Source organism: Rhynchophorus ferrugineus, unplaced genomic scaffold (genome assembly GCF_030347505.1).
Source record: "Rhynchophorus ferrugineus isolate W39M unplaced genomic scaffold, kcgeb_rfMv2 rfM2, whole genome shotgun sequence".
In the NCBI taxonomy this organism is placed as follows: Eukaryota; Metazoa; Arthropoda; class Insecta; order Coleoptera; family Curculionidae; genus Rhynchophorus; species Rhynchophorus ferrugineus.
Genome location: NW_027472581.1, coordinates 39,152,201 through 39,177,073, shown reverse-complemented (window position 1 = coordinate 39,177,073; position 24,873 = coordinate 39,152,201). Strand labels below are relative to the sequence as shown.

General features: G+C 31.3%; 1 protein-coding gene across 2 annotated transcripts in view; it reads left to right on the top strand.

Moving 5' to 3' along the window:
* fng (fringe) overlaps positions 1-24,873 on the top strand; it is a 271,035-nt gene that overhangs the window by 211,501 nt on the left and 34,661 nt on the right. Inside the window, exons 7-8 of one of the 2 annotated variants that reach the window (XM_076397533.1) lie at positions 5,037-5,205; positions 5,511-5,652. The exons of the other annotated variant lie outside the window; for it this stretch is intronic. Coding sequence (XP_076253648.1) covers positions 5,037-5,205; positions 5,511-5,546 — 205 coding nt within the window. The 3' untranslated portion in view covers positions 5,547-5,652. Of the gene's footprint in view, positions 1-5,036; positions 5,206-5,510; positions 5,653-24,873 lie in introns of those variants that run through there. 2 annotated transcript variants of the gene reach the window in all.

Genomic DNA, 24,873 nt, shown 5'->3' with positions numbered 1-24,873 from the left:
TTCAAAAAGCCGGAGTAGTCCGTCAGTAGGAGCTATGTCTGGTGAGTTCATTGGGTGCAGCGGACTCGTTCACTATTATTATTACGGCCTTCTTATGCGGAAGCGGAACTTTTCGTCTGCCACTCGGTATTGCTGGTCTTTTTTTGCAACTGTACGTCCAATTTGTTCAACTGATGTCAATATGCATCTGCAGAATCGGTGTCATTTGGTTTTAGAAGCTTGTAATATATTGCACCTTGTTGATCCCACTCTGCGTATAGCAAGACTGAATGAATACTCCGCTTCGGTGTCGATATGCTCGGCTCTCCTGTACTAACCTATAATTATTTACTTTTATGATTGTCGTAGTATTTTCTCTCTGCTGATTATCTCAACTGCTAAGCTGTTTTAGGGTAAATGATGTGGCTCGGTGAATGGATGTAAAACGAAATGAAACAGTGGTGTTATGTGACCGTTATTTATTGAAGTAATATAAAAATGTAAAAATACAAATGATAAAAAAAAGGCTGGCATTGTGATCTACAGACTAGGCTTGGACAGTCGATGGTGGCACGTCTGAACCAAACGATGGTTGGGTACTGAATGAATGGAAATCCCCTTCAATAACATCCCAGATAAACGTCTCGGGGTTGCCAGCTATTCGTTACCGGGTTGGCACTGCTGGCACCCCGTCTGGAATCTCAACATCTGGAATTATATTTCTGGATATTTTGTAGACCGTTATTCCACTATGTAAAACTCGACATGCCTCAAGGTCGCTACACTGTCTGAAAGTTCTTTAAAGTGTGAGCTGGAATATGAGAAGCATTGAAACCTTGTAATCCATTGCCTTTAAACTTTTTTGGTCTTCTAGACTGTTCTTTGTCATTGATATTAAAATCACCACTTTTATGTCATTGAAACTGACAACTGAGATCTAACGGAGCAGCTTCGGCATGTCTTCAAAAGTGTCAAAAATGATGAATGTCGAAAATGTTATTTTGAGCGTTCTATGATTGAGGTCTATACGCCTAATAACTCAATGTCACAAAATGAAAAACTATTACATTTTATAGAGAAATGTCAAAACCATCGAGTTAAAAAGTTAGTTCATGGTAAATATTGTTCACATGACTGGAAACTAGATTACTAAACAATCGACAACTTAGGATGAATCATTTGTTATATTCCTTCAACTAAATTTTATGGTTCTTCAACATTTATTAGAAATAACTTTGAACTTAATTCGTTAGAATAATCTCAGGTGTATAACACTAGTGAAAATTTTAAAAATTACATCGACTGTGCTAAAATTCCCACTGTTTTCTAATATGTTATAATTGTGTTACCCTACAAGTATATATACTTTATGAGTATTTATATTATATTATTCTGGGATTTCTCCATATGTGATTCATCATTATCATGTTGTTTTTTGTTTATTGAGTTTCTGTTTGTATAATGATTTTTCTTTCAGTTTTTGGCCCAAATGCATCAACTATGGCTTTTAAGGAACCACATAATGTTTATTTTGGGTTTGGAAATTCCTTTTCTTCAATTTACTTCAGATGATCAGTTGACTAGTACTTTCTTTATCAATTGCGTCGAATCCACCACTTTTGTAGTATCGGAATTAATATCTACGCATTTTGTTTGGACTATACATTTCATAAATTTACTGCACAGCTGTAATTCAAGTTTGAAAATTAAAATATTGGTGCATCGTTATTCCACATCTTTGCAATTAACACATGTTTTGTACAGGTTCCTGCAAAATACTACCTAATAAAAGTAAACCTTAAATAACAAAGCTTTGATATTATATAGCTCAAGTATTCTGTGCGATATATCATATATTACACAATACAATAAGAAATCCTTCAAAATTAATTCACAATCTTAGTAAACGTTTGATGAACTTTCATAAATAATTTAATGACTTAAAACTAGTGTTATATTACTAAACTAATGAACTAAAAGATACAGTAATATTTTCTATTCTTTTTAGATGGTTTTCTAATTCTTATACCTGTGGTACAAACAAAAGTCCCCTTTTTTTCGTGCAATAAGAGTCTGGAGAATCACCATAATATTCTTGCGGTCCGCCTTAGCCGCGTCCTAAACTGCTTTCGCGAAACCCAAACTCCTTCCTAATTGACAGCTGATTAGATAGAAATAAAACCATTAATTTGGACCGGACGCGGATTCCAGAAATATCGCCCGGCGAATCAGAGTTAATGAGCTTGAATGTTTTCGGCCAATTAGGGAGTGTTCCGCTGCGGCGGTGGAGGGGCCTGGACGGCGACGGTTCTTGCAAAAAAGGGACAATCGGACTCGGTGAGATGGCGGAATGACAAACGACGATTACGTCGTTGGGAGTCATCGCGATGGAGACGATTGTGTTGTTGATATTTCCCCTGTCCCATTATCATTGACTCTATTATTTCATGTAATATATGACGGTTTTATTCTAAACAATTTTAGGATGATGGAAATATATTTTCAAATGCTTTATTATAACAATTCATTAAAAACGGTAGTATTCTGTAGTTTTTTTTGTTTTTGCCTAACCAATTTGTGTAATTTATTATTATTTTGTATTATATAATTAATAGTTTTTAATAGATATTTACTATCGGATTTTTATTATAATTTATAAATTAATCGCAAATGATTTAAAACAGATGGTATTACTGTGTATTAAATCGTATCGGGTACAATTATAACTAACTTCATGTTGAAGCCTCACTGAAAGACTTCATTTTTCAGTATGTGTGATTTCCTGTCAACAAACATTTTTTTCAATGCATTGAAAATGTCTGAACAAGTCTTAGTAAGTCGTATTTGCGGCGGTTTTACTTTTTACTTCAACTTGAAAAAAAAGGCGGCTGAAGGTCATCGAATGCTGCATGAAGCTTATGGCAACCGTACTCTATCGATTTCAAGATGTGAATACTGGTTTTGAGGTTTTAAAAGTGGCGACTTTGACACCGAAGACCAAAAGCATTTTGGGAAATTGAAGAAAAACTCAGTTCGAAGAAGAACAGAAAAAATTGAAGACATTACTCGATGAAACCATCAATGGGGAGCGCTATCAACTACAATTGATGAACTTGGGCGGAGCACTGCGTGAAAACGAATGAAAACAATCAGCATGACTATTCTCGACCACATGTTGCAAAACTTGTGAAAACGTACTTAAACATTAAAATAAGAAGTGCTATCCCATCCGCCATATTCTCTAGATCTTGCTCCTTATGATTACTATTTGTTCCGACATATGAGTCAACTGACTCAGCAGTGCTTCACTGCTTATGAAGATATCAAAAAATGGGTCTATTCGTTGACGGCCTCAAAAGATACATGGTTCTTTCGAGATCCTTCGGCTCTTTTGAAATCCGTAAATTGCCTTATAGATGTTAAAAAGTAGCGGCTATCGATAGCCAATACTTTTACAAATACACTTGTAAATATATTGTACAGATTTTCCATAATCAAGCTTTCAATTTGTAATAAAATACTTTAAATTTATAAATTTAATTAAAATAAGTAAATGCATTTTTATTAAATTTGTAGGTCTGATATATTAAAATTTCTATCCCATTCTAATTGGATTATATTGATTATTTGAAGTAAAAACACCTTCAATATGTGAAAAATTACGTAACAAAGGTTGATCAATATCACTACTTTACTCTTTACTAAACTAACCCATGACTTTTAATGCTAGCCATTGTTATAATATATCTATTTTTCAAATTTTGAAATAGCAGTTTCAATCAATTCGCGTAGTAACCATTTTGTCTCCTTTTGAATTTCATTATGTTAACTACTCAGCTCTCTGACAATGTCAGCTGTCTTTGAGAATTTGAACTGGGTTTCGACCAATCGATTTTGAAGATCATGGGCTTTAACATTTTTCTGACCCTATTGCCAAGACTTTAATTCCTTTAAATCAAGACCGACAATTGAAATATGATGGAATAGCATCATCTTAAGTTTCTAAAAGTATTTTATGGATTTAGACGATAACGTTTACACTTAATAACTCAACAATTATAAATTCATATTTTATGCAGAGAAATTTCAAAAAATTGTTTATAAATTGTTTACATTAATATTTTGCTTTTTCATCAAATCTAGCTATATCTAGTTGATCAAAGTACACACAAGCATCTTCTATATTGATCTAAAATTGAGCTGATCTTTCAATAATTTATTTCTAATTCTTTAATTCTAACATTTCTTAAAACTAAAACTTATCTACTACATTTCATATGTTGATGTGCTGAAGTTATGTTTTATTAATTATACATCTTTTATATACATTTGTACAAACTACTTTTTGGGGTATGGTCCCAGATATGTCAAATTATCATTTATATTATACCAATCATTTCAATTATATTCTATTATTATTGTAAAGGATGAAATGTTTGTTGGTGAATTTGATGGGAAAATATTAGAGCCCGTTGGGTTTTATTTTCCTTAGTTTGGTTCAAGATATTAAATATGCGCTGATTAAATATGCTTTGAGATATACCAACTTTTATGTGCGGCAAATTAAAAAATATTTTTAACAATTATTTTTTAAACAAGATTAAAATTTAAACAACACTAAAATTAAACCGTCTTCAAAAAATATCAAAGGAACTTACTAAAAGGTAAAAAATAATCGTAGCTTAATACCTACCTAAACTCGTACCGACATCTGAGTGATCAGTTCGTAGTAATTAAAATAATGTTGTAAATAGATAAATAGGTTTAGGTAGGTATTAAGTTAAATATGTGTATATAGTGGAATATAAAATACGTACAGTAGATATGCTAAATAAGATTTTGTTATAATGTTTTTTTGTAATTTTGTTATAATAATGTTTTTATTTAGTTATTACTACGATTATAATGTATATATTTTATTTTAAACTTTTTTTTTGTGTTAAAAATATAAGTTTGATTATTTTTTACCTTTGAGTGAGTTCCTTATTTATTTTTTGAAGTCCATTCAATTTTTATGTTATAAAGAAACTATAATTGAAATTAAGCAACTTATTCAGGCCCCGGGGAGCGCTACCTAACCTAAGAGATTTGAGAAATGTTCTAACCAAACTGGAACAACAACAAACAGGTGTTGCCCCTCCGGGAATTGAACTCGAGACCTCCACGCTCAAACCGTTACACCGCAGAAGCAGTTGTCTACAATATTTCTACGGCTCATATGATATGGTTAGTGCTTAAATAGTGCTTAAAAACAATATCAACAAATACAACAATGCAAACAAATAATATGCTACTAAGGACGATTGTAAACATTTAGATGATCAAATATTGTTTTTTAAGGATCTCTTTCTTAAAACGTGTCATTAAAGTACAAAAAGCACTTTTCAAAAATTGATATTAAATAAATTTTTTTTCTTATTTGTATTTTTATAAAATCATAAGTATTTGGTATTATTATATATGGGACAGTACATAAGATAAATAATCTCCACGTATTAAATGACATATATACATTTTTGTCGGTTTTCCAGGATTATTCTACAGAAATATGGCAGACTTTCAAGTAACGGAAACACGAAAAAGAAGTAAATTGAGTAGTGATAAATTACATTACAGAACGCACGAGCAGCACATTTCGGATGCAGCAATCACGACTTTTGTGTCTTCTTCGAATCCCAAATCCGACAATTTTGTCGATTAACGAAGTCGTCACTGTAATAAGTTTAATTGTTTACAATATTTTTTTTCGATAAATGTTGATGTCCAGTAATCCATTCAACGAAGTCTCTTCACTGGGCATGGCTTCTAGGATACGCTTTTTATGACCCACACTAATATGTTAAAAGGAACTCGTTTATTTATATTGTACGTAGTAAGTTTTTATCTTAACATCTTGGTCGGATATAAAACATGTTCTTGGCTACTTAGATATAAATAAAAGCGTTTTTTTATTGACAGAAATCTGTTGTATTACTTAAACTCCAACTAAGTACTTAGGAGATATGTCGTGTAACACGCTAGAAACGCCGAGCCATGCTGGCGTAGGCGGTAACATCGATAGCGCTGTCCGGCATTGAGAACGGTTCTCACCTACTTATCAGATCTGCTCGTAATTAGCATTTTAACAGTTCCAAGTTCCAGGAGTATGGTCAGTGGAGCAAACGTAAATGCAGTGCATGCTAATTTTATTTACTTTTCGTGAATGTTCTGTCACTGGATTTTACGACAGCATAACTTTCGATCTTAAAAAAATGGTAGTTAATTTAGATCAAGAATTTATAGGTGAAATAAAACATAGGAGATCCTAATTAACTAATCCTACTATATATCCTTAAGTCCTACTATATATTACAAAATAACCGAAATTATAATTAAATAGTAATCAATATAGAATACAAGAATTGATTATGTAAATTGTAAAATGTTATCAACATTTTTTTATGGATCTTAAAAGTGATCTCAGAACACCAATTGCTCCTCTGGTCGGTCGGTCGGTCGGAATGTGTGACTGTCGATGCGATTGTTCGTCCGAACACTCACTACTATTTTTGTGGAAGGAATTTGCACGCACCTGGACTAGACTAGCCAAAACAATCTGGTCAACGTTGAGTACCAGGGATGGAAATATGTAGTGATAGTTCTGATGGTTAGCAATAACTAATTTAAAAATGTCAAAGTACGAGGAGCCGAGATACAAAGATCGGCTTAATGCAAATACTCAGATAGTTCTTTTAATAAGAAATAGAACAGTATAACAATAAGTTATATTTCCATATTAAACAACAACTTACCAAATACACTGAAAAAAATCAAAGTATCGAATCTAGAAAGGAACGATATTGGAACGATATTCACACTATACCAAACATCTTAACAGCCCATGAATGAACCAATAGTATTTTCAAAAGTCAGGTCAGTGACTAAATGTTGGAAATCAGGTTCGCTTGTAATACTTTATTTCTTTCTCATGCCTACTATTCTATATTATTGATCCGAAGTTCTGAAACACTTGCACTTGCTTGTTAACTGTTACATTTATGTTTTATGGCCAATAAAAAAATGTTACAGTTATAGTTACAGAAATAACAGTAAGAAGATCAATTTTACTTTTTTTTTAAATATTTTTAAGTCATTATATTGCAACGATAATGTAAGAATGATATTATGACAATAATATTGTAAAATATAATAGAATAAAAAGCGGTTTTGAATATATTTGAATTATCACGATATTGAGTTTTTATTTTTTTCTGTGTAAGGAAATTTCTTAGTTTATTCTTTCTTAATTTCTTGAATATTAACATAGCTGATATTATTTATCGAATAAAGAATATAACATTATTACTAGTGTACCATTGAAATTAGTCGAAATGTTAGAATCTCTTTTTATAAAGTCACTAAAATCATAACTGAGAAAAAATATAATATAGAAATAGATCACCTATCATGCGATTGTTTTTTTCAGAACTCAAGAAATATACCAATAAATTGAATTCCATGACATAATGTTGTATGAAAATTTTAAATATTGAGATTTAAAATGAAAATTGTACGATTAGAGTAACGATAAAAGAATAATTATTTATTCATGATATTTACGTAACTAAGTGAAGGAACGTGCTGGCCACTCTTTTCCGCATACGAGAAAATGCCGATTTCATTTACTTTATTTAGAAATTATGCAATTCATTGGTGTTAATATATTGGATTAGTTAGTATCGTTGACAATATACCTATAAGGAAGTTTTACTCGCAAAGCATTGGATTACTCAATAAGTTTCATTTAGTAATATTTAATTTACGAAAAAATCTCTATTGCAGTTATCAGCTATATTTATTATTTATGATTTACACGTCGATGAGCAATATTTCTTTCTTCGATGGTTAAGATAGTTCGATGTCCTTGACGTAATTAGTCGTAATGTTTGATATGTATAAAAAGTTATGTTAAGTTAGAATATAGGCAAGCAAGCAAAACAAGAATGTAAGCGTCTAGGATAACATGCGTAGTGTGTAGAAATAAAATAAGTGAGTAAAGTCCATAAACAGTTGAAAACACAGTATATTATTTGGTGAACCGAAATCGCTGGTTAAACGTCCCAACAGTTACGCTCTTTTCAAATAAATGTGGCATAGGACTTAATTATATATATATATATATATATATATATATATATATATATATATATATATATATATATATATATACCTGTGATGATTTCTCCTCGTATATAACGTGAAGGCAATGTTGGACTCGTTATACGTAATTGTTTTAAAAATATATTATTATATTTATTATACTGTTATATGTGTCAGTCATGTAGTTTGATTGAATATCATAAGATCCAAACACAAATTTCAGTATCAAGTTAATATATGTCAACTAAAAATTCCTGCAAAACTATTGTATTCTGGTCTGGTTCATATCAACACCATAAATATAGTACAGCTCGTTGCCTTGACGAAAATCCTAGAACATTCTATATATATTCACTATAGGATATGTTGACATTTTTATGATCTGGGGGCAACTTTATTAAACTGACTCTCGTATCTAGGTTCTAATAAAATATCTTCCAGTTATACCGCGCGGTTTCGTTTTAAGCTAATGATTATTTATGACACTCTACAAATATCAATATTGTCCGGTTATCGTTTTATGCAGTGCAAGTTGCATATCTCGGTAGTAATATGGAAAAAAACAAAAGTTTATCTTTTGTTCATTCCAAATAACTTTAGTGAAATATCTGATACTTATATTGCATCAAATAAAAACAATCACGTTTTATAACATTAATAAAACAATAATAGTAACAGTTCATATTCGTACCATTTCTTAAATCCCTTAGTGGTTCAGCAATGTGCCAAGTAGAAAATCGCGCCAGTCAGTGATCTCTTAATCGACTTGTGCGATTTATAATTTGATAAATCGTATTTTAGAACTTGAAAATATGTTTTAGTCTACTTCCTTCACTATCATCACATACATTTAACTTAATGGTGAAGGCCACTGTTATTTAGGAATAATTAAACGAAACAAAATAAAATAATTAAAAAAATTATAAAATATAATACTTAAAAAAATTTTGAAGCTCTGTCAGATATCAATTAACAAATGACAAAAAAGATATAGAATCTTTTCTCTCTTAATTGTATGAAAACTCTGCTCAAACTCTCAAATACCCAAGTTTCACAGGGTTTAGCCGTCAATGAGTATTTCCGGTCCTTGAGATGGGAAAGATCTAAAAGAAAGGAGAATAGATATGACCCGTAAGAGTTGTCTGTGTGTGTTGCACTGGATCAGCAAGATGTACATTTGCGTGTACAAGCTACTATAATTGAATGAAACTGTTACGTCAGTTGAAGAAATTGAATGACGTATTGTTGCAAAAAATGGCAAGAAATAGTGAGTAACAGACGCAAACTGTGCTCCTGCATGACAACGCTAGACAAGACTTTGCAAGAATTGGGACGGATAATGTATTTTGTACCAATTTTTATCAATAAAAGCCCTTTTAAAATGAATAAATGATCAGAATACATGAAAGCATCTAATATGCATAAAGATAGAATCCATTTTATTATTATAAAATATAATCATATTTGAACATAGTATAATAGAAATTAATATATCCTATATAAAAATAAATAGCGTAGTTCCGTCATTTTAATATTAAAAACCATTAAATACTCCTTTAGAAATAAATTGTTTATTTATTTATTTTTCTTTGTTAGTCTCAAAATAATATATAAAATCACATACTTTATTAGGTCAACAGATGAATATCATTTAAAAACACTTCATGACCGCGCATATTTCCAATAAATTCCAGGTATAGAAAAACCGGGGTTAATCGTAAACAATTCACAATTTGGCAACGTAATCCTTACTAAACAAAAATCCGAGATAGGGCAGACGCTACGACAACCCTCTCGTAATTTTCGGCTATAATAACGGCCCTCGACTGTCACGAGAGACGATACGCCCGGTTGCCATCTGACGTTCTTTATCTTAGGTTTCATCTCATCATGGTCTGACCTGTCGCCCGAATGCTTTTGTCTAGCGAGCGATCGCAGATGCAGGCATATAGGATGAATTTCAATACAGACCTTTTCATATCTGAAGAGGTAAAAAAGAAAAAATGTATTTGGCACGTATTGAAGTTATTCCATCGGATAGATAGTTTAGCTTCGATGGTTCTATTTTTATATAAACGTTTTGATATTTATTTTATGATAATATTAGAATTATTTAATTTAGTTTACGGTATTATTAGAAACACGTATACTCGAATCTGTAGTGAGTAGATGATATTTGATAATAAAACTATCGGGATGATTTATGGTTTATTCGGTATTAAGGATTCATTATAGGCTGATGTTCTATAATTAACCCTAATGACTAGTGGAGCTTAGAGTATCTAATAATTAATTGGATAATGAGCGGTTCTCGATCAAAGCTTCATATAATAAAATAAAAATTCAACGTGTTTCCTTTACATTGGAATGGAATTAAACCGGCAATGTCCTTTGTGCAGTCGATCGAACTTCTTCGTCGCTATTTCTTTCCGTTGAGATGAAAGGAGTATTAATATGAAGCATAGCAATTTTTTATATTGTTAAATCGAAGTGTCGTCTTTTTGTATATTCATTGTTCTTTGGAAATTGAGTTTAAAAGTGTTTATATTATACAAAGACCTGAAAAAACATTACTTCCATACAAAATGCAACTACTATACGAAAATAGTTTTTTTGGAGTATCGTAATGTAAAATGGATCTACTGTGACAATACAAACCAAATAAGAAGCATGGATCAGATAGATTAATTCAGAAGATTATCTGCATTTGGTGGTATCTGACGCAAGAAATAACAGGTTAATTGAAAAGTCCCCGGCCTGACACATAGATGGCGCTATTAGAATTAAATACATATGTTTTGAAGTTAGCCCTAACCCTCAAAAGATGCGTGTATAAATTCGACAGTCGTCGGATTATTAGTTTGTGAATTATAGCATTTTGAGTGAAGCAACTTTTGTTCCTTTGTGAAAAAAATGGATAAAAAGGAATTTTGCGTGTTGATCAAATTTTGCTTTTTGAAAGGAAAAAATACAGTTGCAAAAGCAAAATCTTGGCTTGATGCCGAGTTTCCGGACACTGTCCAGGAAAATCAACCATCAAGTATATGCTGAGTTTAGACGTGGTGAAATGAGCACCGAAGACGGTGTTATCGACGAAAACATTAAAAAAATTCACAAAATAATTTTGAATGACTGTAAATTGAAATTGAATGAAATAGCAGACACTCTAAAAAAGCTAACTCTAAAGATATTAACTGAACGTGTACATCATATCATTCACGAATATTTGGGTATGAGAAAGCTCTGTGTAAAGTGGGTCCCGCGCGACCTCACTTTTGACGAAAAACAACGACGAGTTGATTATTCGGAGCAGTGTTTGAAGATGATTAAGCGTAATAAAGCCGAGTTTTTCCGTCGATATGTAACAATGCATGAAACATGGCTCCATCATTTCACTCCGAAGTCCGGTCGGATCGACGGTCATCTGAGAGCACGATAAACCCGCTCCAGAACGTGGGAAAACGCAACTGTCGGCTGTCGAGGTTATGGCGTCTGTATTTTGGGATACGCATAAAATAATTTTCATTGACTACCTTGAATAAGGAAGGACCATCAACAGCGACTATTGCATAGCATTATTGGACCGTTTGAAGGACGAAATCGCCAAAAAATTACCGCATTTGAAGGAAAAGAAAATGCTGCTTCACCAAGACAATGCACCGTGTCACAAGTCAGTTAAAACGTTGGCAAAAATCTATGAATTGGGCTTTGAATTGTTTCCTCAACCACCGTATTCTCCAGATCTGACCCTTAGCGACTATTTCCTGTTCCCAGATCTCAAAAGAATGCTCGCTGGGATGAAATTTTCGTGGAATGAAGAGGTGATCGCCGAAACTGAGGCCTATTATATATATAATGGTATCGAAAAGTTGGGAGTCGCAATAATCACGCTTGAAGGGAATTATGTTGAACCAAAAAAAATTTTGGCAAAAAATATGTTTTACTATAGTCGACCGGGGACTTTTCAATCGACCTGTTAGTATAGTATCAACAACAATTTGAAATAATTATTGTTACAGAAAAGCTCAAACAGTGTGCAAAGGTATCTGTTATATTGTTCGACAAAAGTTTGGAAATAATACATGCGAAAATGAGTAAATGAAAGGATACCCTCGACAATAGTATCGTTGTATAGTTGTCTAGGTGTGTCTTGTCAAAAAGGAACAAATTGTAGAAATGTGTAGTAATTTTAATCAATATATAGTATATTTAATATTATTAAACTTGTACTGGGTCAAGAAAAAATAATCTTATCTATACAGTGTGATAAAGCTTGGCTATTGTGCCGATCAGGGAAGATGTTTTATCATATTCTGATGCTCTTTAAAAAATAATATTTTTTGCAGTGTGCAAGGGTGCATTATCATTTTGGAATATGACTGTGTTTGGCAGAAATTGCTAATCGTTTTAAGAAGTTCATCATTGTGGATGTCGCGATATTCATTTGCAGTAATACATATTGCTGCCGAAATCATAACGGAACCTGCTTGACTGTATGAAGTAGTCAGCCTTGATCGTAGGCTTCTTTTGGGGTTCTCCATATAAAAACCCTGTGGTTTATAGAAAATGTTGTAAACTATTATTCATAGGAGCCATACCATATTCTTCTAATCCACAACTGTTCAGTTTTTTATGAAAGGTGCACCACTTCTTTCGTATCTTAGCATTGGTTTCCGTTATAACGGGTTTCATACTCTCAACCCTTCCATGAATGTTAATTCTTGGACCGCATACGAACACTTATTTATGAAGTTTACCACCATTTTCATAATAATTTTAGAATAGTTTAGAATATTTCTTAATAAATCATTTAGGCAGGCAATAATTACATCATTTTAACATACTGATAGTGTCCATAGACCCACTGAACTAAATGAGCAATAAATAAAAACCGTAAAGCATATCACAAAAACGAATTAAATATAATTTGTTGGAAATTTTACTTTGTCTATTGATTTTGACAAAAAGAACTGCTCAAAACCTTGAACTCTTATCGGAGACTTACGAAAAACTTTGAAATATACCCGGTGAGAATATGATTATAGTGAGAGTGTTGGTATCACCGTTTTAACAGTAGTAATTTCTGGAAACTCTTAACAACTGAAAACATTCAAAAACGAGCAATTAAAAGTTAAGATCAAAAAAGTATTTATTAAGTAAAAATTATTGTTGTTTAAGTAGGAAAATGATGTTGCAGTATGACACTTTAGGGTAAATGATATGGCTCGGTGAATGGAGATAAAACGAAATGAAACAGTGGTGTTTACATTATGTGACCGTTCTTTATTGGCAATATAATAAAATGTAGAAAATACAAAATAGATAAAACGGATGGCAGCGGTGTTACCTGGAGACGAGACTTGGGCAGTCGATGGTGGCACGTCTTAACCAAACGATGGTCGGTTACTGAATGATTGGAAATACCCTTCAGTAACATCCCAGATAAACGTCTCGGGGTTGCCAGCTATTCGTTATCAGGTTCTAGTTCGCGCTGCTAGCACCCGCCTGTGTTCAACATCTGCGATTATATTTATGAGTATTTTGTAAACCGTTATTCCACTATGTAAGCTTCGACATGCCTCAAGGTCGCTACAACACTAGTTGTGATTATATTATTAAATATGTTAAAGCCACATAAAAGCCTTTAAATGACCTACTTACTGTAGTCATTAAATATTGCTCGTGCCACTCATATCACTCAATCCGAATACAACCATTTTTTGCTTTGCATGTGCAACTTTTCATGTACATTTGTAAACACACTACCTTGCTACACTACAATCAGCTATTTCATGGAGCATGTTTGTACCCAGTATCACCTATGTTGATGCCACCTCTTCTACACATAGCGTATCAATCTATTTTTCTATTTTTCGCTAAAATCTTAATAAAAATACCATTCTTGTGTAACGTAATAACTAAAAAGATCATTTAAATGTTCTACTGCCCAGAACATATACGTTCGGCAGGGATATCAGATCATTAATGTATCACATCGGAAATCTATTGAATGATGTGTTAAACATTAGAGAAAAATATATTTGCTTAAAACGACCTGAAATTACTATACACAGTGCTATTTTATCAATGATATAACATAAACTATTATGTAACTATTGCTGCCAGTAATATCTAAGGTTTTTGTAAAACTCCTGTTGAAAAGAATAGAACCGATCATATAGAGAAAATATCTAATACCAACACACCTGTTTGGGTTTATTAACAAGCATTCAACAATTGAGCAGGTCCACAGAATAACAGGTATTATTGAAAAAGCCTACGAAAGTAAAAACGGATGCTCAGCTATATTCTTAGATGTAGCACAAGCCTTCGACAAGGTTTGGCATGGAGGCCTTGTTTATAAATTACAGAAAATGCTACCAAAACAACACACCGAACTATTAAAATCATACATTACAACCAGAATGTTTAGAGTCAAACAAGAAGAAGCTTATTCTATAATAAAGAAGCTAAAGCAGGTGTACCACAAGGAAGTGTACTGGGACCAATGCTTTACCTACTCTACACTCAATAGTGAAGAAGCATCACGAAAATTACAACAGGCAAGTGACAATATAAATAATTGGACACCAGTTTTGAAAATAAGAATTAATAAAAGCAAATCTGTACATGTGCAGTTATAAACAGACCATACAAGCACCAATAACAGTAAATAATACTATCATTACATATAACAACAACGCTAAATATCTCCGAATGAATCTTGATGCCAAACACCACTGGAAGGAATATATAAAGAAAAAAAGAACTGGAATTGAAATATAGGAAAATATGCTGGCTAATTGGAAGAAAATCACAATTATCAGTACATAATCAATTGCTATTATATAAGCAAATACTGAAACCTATATGGACATACGGAGTTCAATTATAGGGATGTTCTGCAAAGAGTAATGTAAATAAAATACCAATTTTTAAGAACAAAGTCCTGAGAGGTATTGTGGGTGCACCCAAATACTATAGGGCTGATTACCTACATCGAGACCTTCAGATACCCGCAGTCAGTCAAGAAATCAAGAGAATTGCAAAGGGGCATGAGGAATGACTCCACTCTCATGAGAATATTGAAGAATTGCAGCTTTTGGATATCACCAGAACAGGACACAGACTTAAAAGAATCAAAGCATCTGATCTTGTGTAGTGTTGTGTAGTGAGGTGTATATAATAAAAAATACAGCAGTGACATGTATAAAAATTATTTCACCAGAGACTGACATAGGGCCGATGGGTCCTCCTAGTTATATACGTAGATTTAAGTTATCATAAAAACAAATTGTAGGTTAGACGGAAATGACTAGCAACAATGTAATAATTAAATAATTAAAAAAAAATTTAACTATTTTCTGCACAGCATAAAGTTGTTTTTATAATTAAATTTTTATCTATTATGAGATATGTCATTTTGCGAACTGGCTCCGAAAAGTATTTCGTATATTTCTGCCAAAAATAGATTCTATGAATGAAGTTCGGGACCGTGGAAATATATTTTATTTATGTCGGCCATTTTAAGCGCACTGAATGACAATTTTCAAAAACTTTTCACCGAAGTCCGAAGAGATATAAACTTATTAGGTTTCCCAGTTATTTTTCATTCTATTTCCCACTATCTACTGGTTTCGGCTCTTGCATCACAATCTCATTTCCCGTCCCGAATTTTTCCGCCCTCGTCTATTTTTCCGGTTGTTCGTCTCCTTTTCCGTCAGAAATTGCATTTTGAGGGGCCCTTCGAGACAAATGACGGATGGCCCCACCAATTGAATAAGGATCATACGCTGATACATTATTTATATACACATATCTGCCTTCTCCCAAATACGAAACCGTGATTTAAAAGGTTTTCCATCGGAATTTCTGGTAAACAGCGAATAAAAAAGTGATTTGGGGTGGAATAGAGTCAATGTGATCGAGGAATGTAAACAAAAATCCAACGACTCTGGTAAAATAAAGCAGTGGTGGGAAAACAGTGTGTTTTTCGACTTTGTTTCATAAAGAAACCAAGCCCAGCCATATACGGATGCAAGATTGAGTGTATTTTATAGGTATTTTGTGTGTATAGTAGTAACATATTAGATAATATTTGGTGTATGATTTAATTTTTACCGATTTATTCTTTGAATTCAAAATTATAAACCTGAAAAGTGTTATTTTGATCAACTGCAAATTGTGGGCTTTTATAACTTCATTTCGCTATATAAAACTGCACTCTAATGTAAGAATCTTACTTCTTACCTCATTTGCACATACACCGTATATCTCAAACTTAATATAACAATGCTTAAAAAATTGGCATTGCCATATTAAACACGTATTTTCATACTTCATTTATTTTCTTCATTTATGTTATTTTAACACACTAATGGATAAATAAAGTAATGGTAAAACTAACAGAAAAATTAGTTTTCAAATAATTGACAGCTACAATTAGGCAAAAATTAGTCCATGTGCTCTTTACTATATTAAAATCTAATTCTATTAATTTTAATACCACTTATTATTTAATGCTATAAAAATAGCATACATATACTACAAACTATACCAACTACAAAAAAGTCGATTACAATTAACGGAATCAATAATTACTAAAATTAACAAAATATAAAACTATCAACTATTAATGGCCTAATGACAAGGAAAATACAATGCATTATTATATAAGAGTATGGGTAAGTTATTGTTTTGTAAATATAAAGATGTATTGACTGAGATGCCTTTCAGCTTTACGATACGATCATCCATTCGTTTTAGGCTGGTAAATGTACAATATGTTAATCTAAAGCTCAAGGTAGTCAATTCATTAATGGGGTTTGTGCGTACCTATAACTATATTGGATGTGTTTAATCTAAATGATTTTGGTCTTTTTATAGTAATGTTTATTTATATGATTCTTGGAGTTTTTGTTCATTGTTCAAATATGTATATTTATTTAAATATGGTGTTTGTATAAAAATAGAAGGCATATAGAAATTATTTTTATTATTTCATATTATTCAATAATATTTTAAATAAAATGTGTTATTTCAAAAAAATTTTCAACGTTTATTTCTCTCCTTATATATAGTTTCAACACTATATCAATTATTTATCATATTTGTGTAGTTTTATTTATAAAAATAATGATAATGTGTAATATGATACTTTCATACAAATAGAATAGCTGGACATATATTAATTATATTTTTATTATTTCGTTTTATTCAATACTTTTTTTAATAAAATGTGTTATTTCCAAAATTTTACCATTTTTGTTTACTTCCTGAACCTATTTACGTGTTTCAGATATTCGACATTAAATATAATAAACACGTAATGTATCCTATAATAAGCAGCGATTTGAAATTTATCAAAACAAGCGAAGCGATAAGACAACGTTCTTATCACTTTTGTTTTACAGAATTTTGCATACGTTTAACAACCTGGCTGGTTCTTTTACGTGCTCGAACATATCAGTCAGTATTGTATCTCGTTTTAATTAGAATAAAATGAGAAGGAAAATATTGTCTCATTCTAAAACGAATTTATAAATTGCTACAGGCAATACGTTAAACATATTGAGGACGTATGATCAAGCAACAGCAACTTTGGATAAATTATACATATTGATATCTATACATTATTGTTTCATCTATTCAATTTAAAATTCAGTCATGCATCTAATCATGTGCTGATCTCAATACGGAAACAAAACACTGCCAGCGTATTCATTACGTTAAATCAACCAGAACCAATAACGGTAAAATATGGATAAAACAGGAAAAAAACCGTAATGCTTTGATTACACGAGAAATCGGGCACAATTCAAGTGCTGTTATTGCATAAATTATTTAGAAATCTATTAAATTCCTTAGTATACCATTTATTTTCCGATCATCGTACTCATACGTTTCCATTACGCCCAATATGTGCGGTTTTCACATCAATAACCTCGGTCAATAGTAAAATAATTCTCGCGTAACAGTCTGGCCGCCGCCGCATGCCTCTTTCTGTTGGCCACGACCCGATATTTTCCGTGATTAAAAAGTCCGATCACGATAATTCTATCTTATTATCGATTTTTTAACTCAATTTCGCCAGATACGGTAAGTTCCTGATCGAATAGCCACACCTTTTCAATGCTCCATCGAGTCCAATTTCGATTTTTTACATTCAACAAGCTGATGTAAGGTCAAATGTTATCTGGTATACGGTTGAGCTTTAATTAATATTTGCAAAGCGAGTTGTATGGAAACGGTTATTATAACTATTCATGATTATTACAACACGATGTAAAAGTTTTACAATTAAGTAAGTAGGATTAGTAAGTGTATCCTATATATTTGTGGGTACAAAAAAGTAATTGTATATTTTACATGTACACATCTGTTAAATATAATAATTTTTATTCTGAACACACGGCAATGTATTATCCATAAATATATTGATTAACGACTAATAAAACTTTCATGAAAATAGTTTTATTACCTTTAATATAATTTCCTTGAAAATCAATAAATTTTTTTTCTCATTTTTTTCTTTTTCAACTTATGTCTGATTAAGATATTTCCAAAACATTTATTATGAGCTCATTAGATACTTATTTGGGTTTGCAATAATCTTTTCTTCAAACATATCAAGTCTTCAATTAAAATGGTACAAAAATATCACTATATACCGAAAGGCCGATTTCAGGATTTTAGGCTATGTTAATTGATAATGTATAATTAATTTATTTTTTATTGCATAATATTTATTGAATTTAAGTTTCAATATTGAATTACTTTTTTGCTTTTTTCTGGCACATCAAAACTCAATTATTCAATGAATTTGAATTAGAGCCATTTTCCATTCCATCGTCCAGATTAATGAGGCAATTTTTTCTTCTAACGCAGTTGGAATGTTAAATGATCGTTAGATGAATGACCATTCGGGAATAGTATATAAACATCGCATCGATACCAAGTCGAGCATGATAAACGACCATCCTATATTCAATTGTGACAAATGTCTGCAAATTTACGATTCCTGTCTAGTTCCGACTGATTTAATGGCCATCGAAGTTGCAAAATACCACTGAAGCTTCCTTCTCTGTATTCCTCTTGACCTATATGCAGTCGAGGCAATTTTATTGAAAGGTTGTTACGTTTACGTCAATTTTAAATATTTATTGCTATTTTAATCTCAGTAATGTTATAAATTGGAGAATGTTAATAATTAAAATTAAAATTCAAATAGAATCATTGAAAGTTATTGAAGACAATATTCATGAAATCGTGAAGTAAGTATTGATTTCAATACAGTGATCCAAGAGTACCTTGATCAACTGAAAAAAATAAAACTAATATACTAATATACTTAAGTTAAAGCTAAAAATATACTAAACAATTTCGTGTGGTTTAATTGGTTCGCTCCTATCTTCTGATTTCCTGCGTGTTGTACAGTAGCTGTATTGCTTCCATGTTTCTGTGATTTATGAACCTTATTTCATGTTTTAAGGCGAATTCTTAGATCACTTCGTGTATCCATTTGATTTCGAGGTCATCGGTCTTCATTGGTTACATAGCGATAAGCATTGATAATTAATTGTAGAACTTTGTTTTAGGTACGTTGGATTACTAGTTAGTTTGATGTCTTTTTGAGGCTCCGCTTGTTGTCTAACATGATGTTTCCAGTTTAACCTCCAGTTTTACCCTCAATTGGGATATATTCCAAGATAAATTAACTTAAGTTATAAAAATTCTTTGCCGAAAAGACCAAAACTTATATAACATAAAAATGTTGTTTGCATAACCGCGATAATATTAGCTCAGAAAATCACGGAGTTTATCTGGTCATACATTATTATAGACGGCAAGGTGGGAACTTCATGATATGCATTTGGAGTATTAAATTGGGTATAGTTTAATATGCTACAAAAGGAGTGAATAGAGCAGATAGCTGTCGATTAAGGTAATTTATTTTAACTAAATATTGAAGGGCAAAGAAAAACGATCAACGTACAGATAATAATGGGATATGTTTATATCTTATCTGTTGATACAAAAAGCTGAATCTGTTATTATTTAACAACAAACTTTAGTTACGTTGAATATTGTTGATCATCAAAGCAAACCCGAAGATATAAATACGAGTAATATATCAATCATGGTATCACATCACATATAACAGCGGTAAATCCTAACTATGAAGTCATAGTTTTTATTCACTAGATTTCGTAAAGTACCCTTATTATATTTTTAAGCACAGACAACATTTTTAGGAGAAAAATTGATATCAAATTTGAAATAAAATTGTTTAAGATCTTTTATAAATATCTATATTAAAAGTACGAAATATATATATATTTTTTATTTAAGTATATATGATCATATCTACTGTCAAAGCTTATTATTATATTTTTAAAATTATGTTGGACAAAAATCTGGAGGTAGCTCAGACTAAAGAACTATACTGATTAGTCGGAAGATACTCCGAACTTGATCTAATACCAAAGAGATTGGTTTATCAGTCTATTATAAATCCTATTTGGAATTATGAGATTCAAATATGGGGTTGCAATTATTGATATCAAACCGACTAGTAATTCAACGCTTGCCCAAACAAAGTTCTTCAATTAATTATCAATATTTATTGCTACGTAACCAATGAAGAGCTGACCTCGAAATCAAGTGGATTTACAAATGACGTGGAAGCAATGTAGCTTCTAGACAATGCACAGGAAATCAGCAGATTGGCAAAACGTAGGAAATCAAAAATGAATTTGCATAGTATATAAGTGTTATCCCTAACTTTACTTCAAATAGTCTAATTTAATTTTAATTTAGGAAATATATACTATTGAAAATACACTTGCTTGTGTATTGATGCAAATACAACGGAACAATAATAATGAATTAATTTGCGAATTATGATTTATAAATTATATATAATGTAAGATGTAATAAAAAAATGCTTTAATTTTAATGACAAACTACCAAAGAATAAGAATTGTAACTATAAATGTGCGAATTCAAAGAAATATAATATTTAAAAACATTGTTCTTAGAATAAGTGATAGATCGGTCTGCAAATATAAAAACTACCGTAAATCAATACTTCCAATATTTCAGTGCTTTGGGTTTGATTAACGGTTTTTTTCTATCGAATCAAATCTTAATTTCAATGCTGGATGGAGCCTTTTATTTCGCCAAAGTCTGCGACGAAAGTTATTTAATCCTTAATGAACGTAAAGAAATTTCCTTTGCTGAATCTGGATGCAATTTTTTCAGACCAGATTCGACGAAATAATGTCCGCTGAAGTAATCGAAAACAGCTTGAGACCGATTTCGAGGGCGAACTCAACCACCGTCTTACAAATTAAGTCACGTACCGAGTGGGAAAATCGTTCCATTAAAACAATTTAACGCCTGTCGACCACCATCGTTACAAATTGAATATTTTTCCGTTTTAAAACTATAAAATCGGTACTGCGGTTACGAAACGAAACTTAACGCTTAGGTTAACCAACTTAATCGGACACAAATTAGATTCCCTGAGAAATATTTCGAATTATGTTTTATTATGTTTATTATTACATAAGTCAAATTTTAAATAAAATGTTTACCAGACCTGAAATCTGAGATCAAAGACATCGTACTTACAGCCGATATCTCAAATACACAGTAAAGGATTCAGTTACAATTATTGAAATAAATGTGCCACTGTGAATAAAATAATGAAATAATTTAAGATGAATTGACATTTCTCTATATAAAATAACAGTTTTCTTTTTAGTATTATTAATTATTATTATTGCACTAATAATGGAACGATCAACATTACATTTTTCTTTTGCTTTTGTTGCTTTTGTTGTTTGATTTGACAAAAAGGCCTATCAAGCACTTTTCGAACCTTATGGTGATACTGCTTAGTCATGTGATATGATCTTGATATCAATGACAAGGAACTGGAAGAAGTGAAATGCAAAAATTATTGGACGAAAATCCATCTCAAACCCTGAAATAGTTTTCCATTCGAGCTGTAATCGTATCCTACGCAACTTTTGAAACGTATTTGTCACGCAAGAGATATTTTTCATACGTCTTCCAATTGGAGTTCACTTCGTGTTTAAAACTGCCATGGTAGGTCTACTTTTCATCACAATCTCACAAGTAATGAAACAATACGTCGTTTAGTTTGTTCAATTTACGTCAGTAGGCATAGTACGATGCAGTTTTACTCGGTTTTAGCAACTCATAATATACTACACTTTGTTGATCCAACCATATCCACAACAATACCTTAAGGTCATGCATATTCCGCTTTGGTGTCGCTAAGGATAACTTTTATGGGCCCTTTAAGGATGACCTTTTTATTTTTCATCGCCAGTCACAGTACGTCACATAATATTCGATATTAAAACCATTCGAAATAGCATTTTCACTTAATTCGTGTGGTTGTCATTTTCACTCTTTTGGATCTTTTCCATCACATTTAAACATCTAGGAACAATTGATTCATCAATTCGTAAGCCGTCTGAAAGTTCTTTGATAATTTGAAATAGGATTTTGTTCAATAATCATCTTTGCATTTCATTTTCTTTGAACTTTTTCTTCCAGTTCATTGCCATTAACATCAAAATCATATCATATGATCAAACAGTATCACCATAAGTTTGCCAGTACTCAGTTTGTACTCAACACCAACGTTATAATATTGTGTTCAATTAATAAGAACAGTTTTTGGGACGAAGAGTTCTTATGTTTAACAACGATTTTATTCTTTCGCATGGAAGATAGTAGGCAATTATTTCCAGCAGATTATTTAACGGTAACTGTCTTCTACTTTTCTAATTCTAAGGTTTGTTAATTTGTAGATCTCTTAAAATGTGTAAATATGCGATAAACTGATAATTACGAAACTTTAGTTTGTTCAACTCTAAATGACTAATGACCTATATACGCCTACATGAGTCTTAAATATCCCATGCATATAACATATGATATATATGAAGTATGTTTGACTGAAGTTTGATTGAATTACAATACTTTACGAAAATTAAAATCCAAATTAAGCAATCGTTTGCTCACTGTGGATATGCTGTATGATAAGATTGAAAATGATCCTAAATTACAGTAAACATTTGTCATTATATGTAAATATATATATATATATATATATATATATATATATATATATATATAAACCATAAAAAGTCTAAGTGACAATATTATTCGGCAAAATTAAACTATAGCCTGTTCAAAGTTATTTTGTATATACGTCATCTAAAATTGTGAGATCAAAACGTCGCAATGTTGCCGAATCAACTCTGAGTTGTTAGCTCAGTTTGGCTTTATACAACAAAATTCTAATCTAAATAAAATAATTGAACAAAAATGTAATCAAATATAATTTATTTTAACATTGTAGTACTTCTAAAACTACAGTTAATTATATAACTACAGTAGTTTATAGGTTAGAATTATAACTTTTATCACTATTACTTTCAAGAATTTCGCATACGTCTGATAACCGGACGACTTTGACAGGCTCATTCGTTTACGTGTTCCAACTAATCAGACAGCATTGTGTTTCTTTTTAACTAGAATAAAATGAGAAGGAAAATATTGTCTGATTCTGAAACGAATTTACAAATTGCGGCAGGCAATATATTAAACATATTGATGACGTATGTACAAAAAAACTTGCTATATATGTTATTCTTGAATATGCTATATATGTTATTCATCTAGTTATTTTGTAGTTTATGTAGTGCTTATTTCAATCTTGTTTTTATACTTAAGTATTTAGGATAACTGTGAATTAATTTTGAGGGGTTTTTGTACATTTGTACCTATTGTGAAAAGTTATATTCAACATTGTTTTTCAAAATATTATGTTAATATTAACTACTGCATTTTTCGCCATTTTGACATAACCCTAACGTCGAAAAAAACAACATGTCCTTTGAGACTCTTTATAACAATGGAGTTGCCACTCAACCAAACCATTAACACTACAATCGGTCATAACTGGAAAAGGCAAAGTCTTGTATATATGGATAAACAAGTTAGATTTTTTACTTTTTCATTTCCATGTTGGTTTTCCCGTATTTCGCAATATGTGGGATAACGCTGTAATGTTCCAAATTTTTATTGTGACATTTCACTTGCTATACAACGTAAATACAGGCCATAGATACAGGACATAGATCAAGCCTATCGTCACTTCATAATCTTCATATCTAATCATAGCGATTAGCGTTTTTTACTGATAATACGTTCACCGTAAGTTTCCAATAATACTCGATGAATTTTAACAATTCCCATTATATTAACCGGGAAGTATAGAACTTATTTTAAATGTTATTTTGTTAGCTCACATTTCCACAGAGCACCTATAAATATATTGCTCACTTTTCAAATTAGGCATAATAAAATGTAAATGCTAATCTGCGAAAATAAAATAAAATCAGCATTCGTCAATCGTAATCCAAGATTCTAGTATAGTATATGTTCAATCAATAAATTATCTTATATTTCCATTTCTAAAATATTTATTATTTAAAATATAACAAGAAAACAATTAGCTATATATTTTAAATTATCAAGCATTATAAAAGTCTAAGCCAGCAAAACGTATTAAATATTTTATGAAAATACTTATCTCGTGTAACGTCTCATATTTGAAGTGTGAAAGCTACTTAGCATAATTGGATAATGTTCAAAGTTTCAACCGTTCCAAAGCACTGAAACTTTCTTGAATCATATATTCAGTATAGC